This window comes from Mus caroli, unplaced genomic scaffold (assembly GCF_978045245.1).
Source record: "Mus caroli unplaced genomic scaffold, Mus_caroli_1 scaffold_6, whole genome shotgun sequence".
In the NCBI taxonomy this organism is placed as follows: Eukaryota; Metazoa; Chordata; class Mammalia; order Rodentia; family Muridae; genus Mus; species Mus caroli.
Window position 1 is genome coordinate 36474439 of NW_028227261.1, and position 7540 is coordinate 36481978.

Sequence of the window (7540 nt, forward strand, 5' to 3'; positions counted from 1 at the left end):
CCCTGATGGGACAAGGTTTCTGAAGCTGAAGATTATCTCTGTATCCTAGTTTCTTCCGAACATGCTCTTGATGAAGGCCTGGCCATTGTATTCTGATCTGATGTGAAAATATGACCCAGAGTCCCAGTGTCACAGCTGCAGATGGCTATCCAAGCCATGACAGGCAAAACCCTAGAGAAGGCATCTTAGCAGCCAGAGAAGTAGCAAGAGGCAAGAGCAGCCTGGGCTCCAGCTACTTACATGGTGGAACGTTCCTCCTTTTCCTGTCTTCTTTTAACTCCCAAATGGCTTCTCCTGGGAGAAGACACCCACCTCCTGTGGCCAAGACAAACTCCTAAAAGACCATTTCATCCTTTATTACAAACATGAGTTCATAAGTAAACAATTGAGGCTCTAAAAAAATACATTAAAATAAATAATAAGAATCTCAAAAGTCCTCGAAGCAAATAAGTTATATACAGATGAGCGAAGTATAGCAGGTTCTGTGCTCCCAAAAGTGTCCCAAGAGAATAGTTTGTAAGACCTCTAGGGAAGGGGAACCAGAGGGGACCATAGGGGCCAGCCATGATGTCAGTCATTAGGATGACTGTCCAGTCTCCAGGTGTGGCTTAGGTAATTGTGTCCTGCTGTGGGATTGCTCCTGGATTGCAGCCCAGCAAACAGGACACTCCATAGGACACAGTCAGCATGTTCATTTGTCCTCACATAGCTCCTCCAAGCAGATACAGTAGCTAGCAACCAGCACTGGCAGACTGCACTGCTGTCCAGGGGCTGATGGTGGCCCTGGCAGTGTTAAGGCACAGAGCTGCTGTAAGAGCGGCCAGAGCTTGTGCTGAACCCATCAGACGGGTCTGACTAGCCAGGATCCGAGGCCTTGGCTCAGGAGACAGGCATAGGGGTCTCCCAGCAGCTGCCTGTTTCCTCCTGTCTCCACATGAGCTTCTTTCTCAACGGTCCTGCAGCTCATGGTATTATCTCTTCCTCCATCTAGAGTGTGCAGGGATGGCCTTTCTTGTTACCTCCGGCTGTAGCCTGGCAAAGCGGAGCTTGGTGGCTGAGATATCCCTGCAAATGGAAGAAGATCAGTTAGCATCCCAGAGATAGAGGATGTCTTGGGTTCCTTTAGGAGAGAGGTGGTTGGGTCTAGACCCTCTCTCTGCCCAGATCTCAGGGAACAGCTGGTCAGAGTGGGGTTGCAGCTCCACACAAGGTCTGCCCATAAGGGTTCGGTGGCTCAGACCAGTCCCAGGAGCTTCTCTGCCCATGGCGTCAGTGACAGAGCTTACACTCAGCAACAGATGCTGCTGAGATGAGGGGCCTGCCAAGGACAGCCTGGGCCTTCCCTAGTGTGTGCTTTCCTTCCCCCACCCTGTGAGCAACCTCCTTCCTAGCGTCCATCTTCCTTCATCCTAAACTACGTCACCCGACTCGCTGCACTTTACCATCTGCTGCAAGGTGGGCTTGTCCACACAGCACAGCATGATCACGGCCACAGCTCTAGGAACTGTCCACTGTCCACTGTCCACTTCTTTACCCTAAGAGTTCTACTTGGGAGTGAGAAGCTGGGCCTCAGGGCCAGGTTTAGGAACCTGGGCAGGATTCAACCTCTCTGAGACCCCTTTACTAATTTTAAAACATCAACTAGGCCCAGCACCCGAGGAGCTGAGACTATAGGGTAGCCCTGAGCTCCAGGCCAGCCTGGGCTACATACTGAATGAGATCCTGTCTCAAAACCAAACCATACCAAACCAAAAAACAACAACAAACCCAAACAACATGAACAGCAAAAACTCTAAATTGCCAGCAGGATAAATGCTTGGGTAGTGAAGCAAGCTCCCTGTAAACTGTAAAGTGCCACGCCTTCTGCACACTGTGAAGTGCTGTGTGTTATTTGCAAAGCCTTCCTTATTATCGGTCAGCTCTTGAGTACATGCAGCTGCCTGCCTTGCTTATTCTGACACCTCTGCTCCATTTTTCTACCTTTTTCCAAAGATGGGAACTTCTAAGAAGCCACAGTAGGTACTGTCTAGCCTTACAGACCCCTCTGTGGCAGGGGTAGGAATGGCCAAGGCCTTCAGAGCTCCACAGAGACACATTTCATATACACTAATGCATCACCTTGGAAAACCCCTGCAGGATGAACGTTGCTAACTCCTTGCTTCAGAAGTCAAAATCTGAACTATGGAGATGCCTGACAACTAGCCAGGGCTCAGAAAGACTGTTTGTGGCTGAGACCCATCTCAGCCAGTAGTCTCTGCCCCACCAGCTACCCCTGGGCCACTCCACTGAATGGTCTAAGGAGAGGTTTCTGTTCTCAAGCCGACTTGTTTGGACAAACATTTGTGGGTCTTGTGTTGAGCCACCTGTGGCCACCAAGGAAGGTGATCCCGTTGGGAGTATCTAAGGAGCGAGCAACACAAGAGGCATTCACTCTAAGCCCCAATCTAGTGAGGATGCTTGAGTGAATAACTGTAGTTCTTCCCAGCCAGTGCCCTCAAGACCCAATTCACACCTGGTGGTCACAGACCATAGTAGTTAAGAACGTAGGCTTGGGGCTTGCAGCTAGAGAGATGGTTCAGCAGTAAAGAGCACTCTCTGCTTTTTTTCAGAGAACCAGAGTTCTGTTTCCAGAACCCACATGGCAGCTCACAACAATCCCTAATTCCAGTTCCAGAGGATCCAATGACCTCTTCTTAGAGCTCATACATTGCATACAGATGAAACCCTCTTCTAACTCCTGAGGGCACTATGCACGCACGTGGTGCACAGACATACACGCAGGCAAAACACTCCCACACGTAAAAATAAATCTAAAATCTTTTTATTTAACTTTTAAAAATAGAATATTTTTAGCCTCTTGATCTAGCCAGATGTGATGGATGCTGTGTGACTTGAAACAAGTGGGGTGACCTCTATGAGCCTTTGTTTTCTAGGAGAGATGATGAAGTCCCCATGCCACCTCAACAGAAAATAAGGCAGACGTGTATAGCACACAGAAAGCGGTCAACCACGCAGTCACTCTTACCTCAGCTTTCGGAGGAGGTCTCCCTCAGCAGTCCACATCTTGCCAGTCTTTAACACAGCAGCAGGAGCCTGGCTGCTTGGGGCGACCACAGCTTCAGGCCTGAATGAATGAAGTAGCAACAAGTGAAGGGCTGGCCAGAACCCTGACACTACCTGGCTGCAGGCCCAGCCCAGCCCCCACCCCTGCCCTCTGGAGGAGATCCATTTCCACCCTGTGCACCTGGCACCTTTCCCTCCTGGGCGGGGTGGGTACCAAGGAAAACTGAGCCACTGGGAATGTGTTCTGAGCCTCAGAAAGAGGCAGATGGATGGCTGGCCTTCCCAGAATCTGGCCACCTGCAGTTGCAGGGGAAACTGAGGCAGGGGTGGAACCCCAGCTCGGGCTTCAGAGGAGGAGCTTCTCGTAAACTGTCTTTGAACTGGAACACCCAGCCCTTGCTTTCTCAAGGGTCCAAGAGGAGGAGGGGAGGAACGGAGCCTCCCCTTTCACAGATGGGAAAACCAAGGAGATGTGGCATCCACACTCCAGTTCCCTGGGTGACACAAAATATTCTGTTCCGCCCACATGGGGGAGCCACTCAGGACACCTTCTGTGTGCCTGTGGAGCATCTTCCTAAAAAGGACTCGGAAGTGTCTTCCTTCTCTATCTCAAGGGGGTATTTGAGCCAAACAGGGTAAGGAGCCTCCTGCTTTGGTCTTTGTTTGGCAAACAGGGAAACTGAGGTCCAAGAGGAGAATCCCTGGCTGAGGCTATCCCTGGCTGAGACTATCCCTGGCTGTGCTTGCATAACTGACCACTCTGATTGATACCAGTCACAGATTGCTACTTCTAGATGTTGTTTTTCTTCTAAACAAACTATGAAGTACCAGAGCCTTAGGTTAGAACCCGAAACCCAGGGAGGCCTGGTTCCTTGTGGGCCTGCCACAAGGCCTGCCACTCTCTGAGGCTGGGCTATCACCTGGGCTGTGCCTCTCCTTCCCAGGAGTGGAGATGTGTGCTCCCAGAAGCCTTAGAGCTGAGCAGAGGGAGGGACTGAGGGTATTCCTGTGGGAAGGGACTCTGCCATGACCTCAGTGTACTTATGGGCTCTCCCATGTTGCTTGTCTTCTCTGGGCCTCTGCTCTTCTACTAGTCTCCCGAGATACCCTGTTTCCAGGTCTGGTCCCAATCAGCAGTCATCCAACCCCTGCAAGGCTAGGAGTCCACCTACCAGTGTCTTCGATGGCAGAAGGTGGCACAGGCAGAGTCCCCCGCAGTAGAGCACTCACAACGCTTTGGCAGGGAGCGGCGCCGGCGCCTTGGCGGGTTTCCCAGGCCGTAGGGAGCTGTCTGTCTGTGGGCGGGAAGCCAGCAAGGTAGTGTGTACATGCAGGGGGGGGCATTGGGGGGGACAGAGAGGAGAAAAAGAGAGGAGAGACACGGGATTAGTAAACACATCACTGGCCAGCAGAGACTCTCCACACTGTACAGCCAGTCACACCTCCAGGAAGGTGACCACCCCACTCCTTCCCATATTAAGCCATCAGGTCACACACCCCATCAATGGCTCTGCACACCGCTCTGCTAGGCTCTCCTGCAGGGCAATGTAAGGAGTGGAGTCTGCAGATCCAGTGAAACCTGGGCTGGTCTTCTGTGCTCTGGACCCCCTACCTAGGCCAGGAGGAAGGGGCCTGTTCAGCTGCCAGAGTGAAGCATTAGGCTCACAGTTGGTCCCCCACATGTTGGAAGAAGTGTGACAAATATACCTTTGCGTTGTGTGTGTGTGAATGTGCGTGTGTAATGGGATTGATTTCTGATCCAGTTTGGACAAGGTAGGCAGAGTAGGGGCCCTGAGACTAGTCCCCCCCAACACCTTTGGTCAACAGCTAATTTTAGGTGGCCTGGCATTTGGAGCTACAGTGATTCTGGGTGGACCCAACATGCAGGCACTGGCAGGGTTCCCGCCCTGAGCCAGCGTTTGGATGTGGATTAGCTCTACGCACGCTTATGTTCTCAGCGTCTCTTGCCTTATGCAATTTGAAGAAGGGGGAAAAAAATACAAACATACCCAGAAACTTCAACCTGAGGTATGCAGGGGCCTGGAGGCAGCATGGGGCAGGCAGAAATCAGCTTTGGCTCCTGCCTGGGTATCCCAGGCAGACTTCTTGTCTGTCCTGTGTGTGTGTGTGTGTGTGTGTGTGTATGTGTGTGTGTGTGTGTGTGTGTGTGTGTGCAAGCAATGCCTGCCTTGTGGGGAGGCTGGCGGCTCAGTGGGTGGAGCTGCACTTGGAGTGCTCTGCATAGAGCGTGGTCTGGGCATGGATGCTGTCATGCATGGAGTTATTCTCTGCAGGGGAAGTGTGGTTGAGCTCCAGCGTCCCTAGACTTGGAAAGGAACCTACAACTTTTTCTCTCCTGTGTGATCCTGAAGAGGCCACCTCACATCTCTGAGCCTCCATCCTTTGATCTGGAAAATGGAGCTAGTAGCACTTTCCTACAGGCTGTTGTGAGGGCTGGAAGGGTACGGAGCCCTCTGCCTGACTCTAATAGCTCCCACGTGGAAGTTGATGCATAAGTAGTTACTATAGGTCCTCTCCCAGTATCCTGAGATTCAGGGTGAGCACAGGCAGTTGCAGAGGTGGCTAGCTAGCCAAAAGCCTTCACCCCGACCCTCTCCCACGGTCCTGGTGGATGCTTACCCCGCAGTGTTCACCCAGATGATGTCCAGGTGGCAGAAGTACACACATTCCTTGTCAAGCCAGGAGTTGCAGGAGCATCGACGAAAACGCAGGTGGGGGCCTCGGCCCTTGGGTGCCGAGGCCGGCTGCTCCAGGGTGGCAGCTGCCTGGCCCTTCCCTGCACACAGGAGAGAGAGAGAGGTGGAGAGGAGGTCAGGACACCTGGCCTGTCTGGGTTAGGGGACCCGCAGGGCTCCTCCTCTTGCACAATAAGGAAGTTGGCACCCTTGGTGTTCAGGAACCACTGGCTAGCCTGGGGAAGCCCCAGCTACCAGCGCTGTGCCTGCACGCTGCTGCGGCCTCCCCGCTCTATGCCCTCAGTTGGTTTTGGGAAGGAAGCACCATGCCCCCGGAGGAGACATCAATGAATAGACCCTGGGATCGCAACACGCGAGGGAGGGCAGCTCACCTTCTTGCAGGGCCAAAAGCAGGGCCAGAGCGATGGAACACCAGGCGGAGACCATAGCAGCAGCGGCAGAGTGCTTGGCTGGGCCAAGGGAGCAGGGAGCGCAGGTCGCCAGTGTCCTGCTGCTAAGCCGAGCTGAGAGCTCATTGCGGAGGTGCCCTGGCCGCCTCTTATAATACCAGGCAGGGCGCCCGCCCGCCCCTACTGGTGCAGCCCCGCCTGCTTAGCTGCTGCACCTTGGGCAGAGAGCCAGGGACACCGCCTCCTCCCTGGGTGCCTGGCCCGCCCTGGCCTCCCGGTGAGGGGGAGAGGGAGGTGGAAGGCTGGGCTCCACCCTCTGCGCTTCTCTGCAACACCTTCAGGACTCTGCAGGCTCCCTGCAGGCCCAAGGCCCCTCTGAGTTCTGAAGTTAGTCCCAAGTTGTGCTACCCAGCCCCTCCCTACTCTCTGACTAGCACTCCTGAACTGGAAGTTTGGAGTGGAGGTCTCATCTAAAAGCAAAGCTTTCGCTCTTTACAGGGTATCTGCCACCCTCCTCCCTGCCCGCTGTGAAGCAAGCTGAGATATCCTTTCGATGCGTGGGAGGTGAAAGGCCCACTCAAGGTTACATGGCCTTGGGCGAGTCAGAGCCCCCTTTAGGACCACTGGCCTCAGGAATGGCACAACTCATGCCTGACCTTTGACCACCTGAGGCTGCCTCATCCCCATTGTACCCAAGGAATTCTGCTCCCCTCTCCCACTCCCAGCCTGTAGTAGGAATTCTGGTCCTTTCTGGAAGCGACTCACTTATGCAACCACAGCCAGGGATAGCTTCAGCCAGGGAGAGCCTCTTGGACCTCAAGTTTCCCTGCTCGCCAAACAAGTACCCCCTTGAGATAGAGAAGACACTTCCGAGTCCTTTCTAGGAAGATACTCCACAGGCACACAGAAGGTGTCCTGAGTAGTTCCCCAGTGTGGACTGAACAGAATATTTTGTGTCACCTCAGTGGCAACTTTATGCATAAATAAATAAATAAATAAATAAATAAATAAATAAATAAATGGAGAGGCCAGAGGCTGGCAAAGTGGCTCAGAGGGCCAAGTGCACAAATCTGATGATCTGAGTTTGATCCCTGGGACCCAGGGGTGTGGTGTGTATCTATACTCCCAGGATCCCTACAAGGAGGTGAGAAGTGGAGACAGGAGAGTAGCCTATATAATTATAGGCCAGGGTGCCTGGAGTAACCCAGAGGTGACAAGAGAAACCTGGCCTCAACAAGGTGGGAGAGAACTATCACCTAAAAGTTGTCCTCTGACCGCCACACGTGTGCCACAGCGCGCATGCACCCACAGTCATGCATACCTCTCTCTCTCTCTCTCACACACACACACACACAAATATGCACACACAAT

The 7540-nt window shown here is 53.1% G+C and overlaps 1 protein-coding gene across 1 annotated transcript; it reads right to left on the reverse strand.

Annotated features, from left to right (window-relative positions):
* Positions 1–971: 971 nt before the first annotated feature.
* Positions 972–6206, reverse strand: Edn2 (endothelin 2). The gene is made up of 5 exons (XM_021161610.2): positions 6152–6206; positions 5704–5860; positions 4236–4358; positions 3026–3124; positions 972–1065 (listed from the first exon to the last, which is right to left on the reverse strand). The coding sequence occupies exons 1-5, from the start codon at positions 6204–6206 to the stop codon at positions 972–974; spliced, it is 528 nt and encodes a 175-aa protein (XP_021017269.1).
* Between the last annotated feature and the right edge of the window lie 1334 nt (positions 6207–7540).

What these genes read in the sequence shown, in the direction of transcription:
- Edn2 (XM_021161610.2), bottom strand. Translation starts at nt 6,206, where the DNA reads ATGGTCTCCGCCTGGTGTTCCATCGCTCTGGCCCTGCTTTTGGCCCTG. An exon ending in GCTTTTGGCCCTGCAAGAAG is followed by an intron (nt 5,861 to 6,151) that starts GTGAGCTGCCCT and finishes TCCTGTGTGCAG; the next exon opens with GGAAGGGCCAGGCAGCTGCC. An exon ending in ATCTGGGTGAACACTGCGGG is followed by an intron (nt 4,359 to 5,703) that starts GTAAGCATCCAC and finishes TCCCGCCCACAG; the next exon opens with ACAGACAGCTCCCTACGGCC.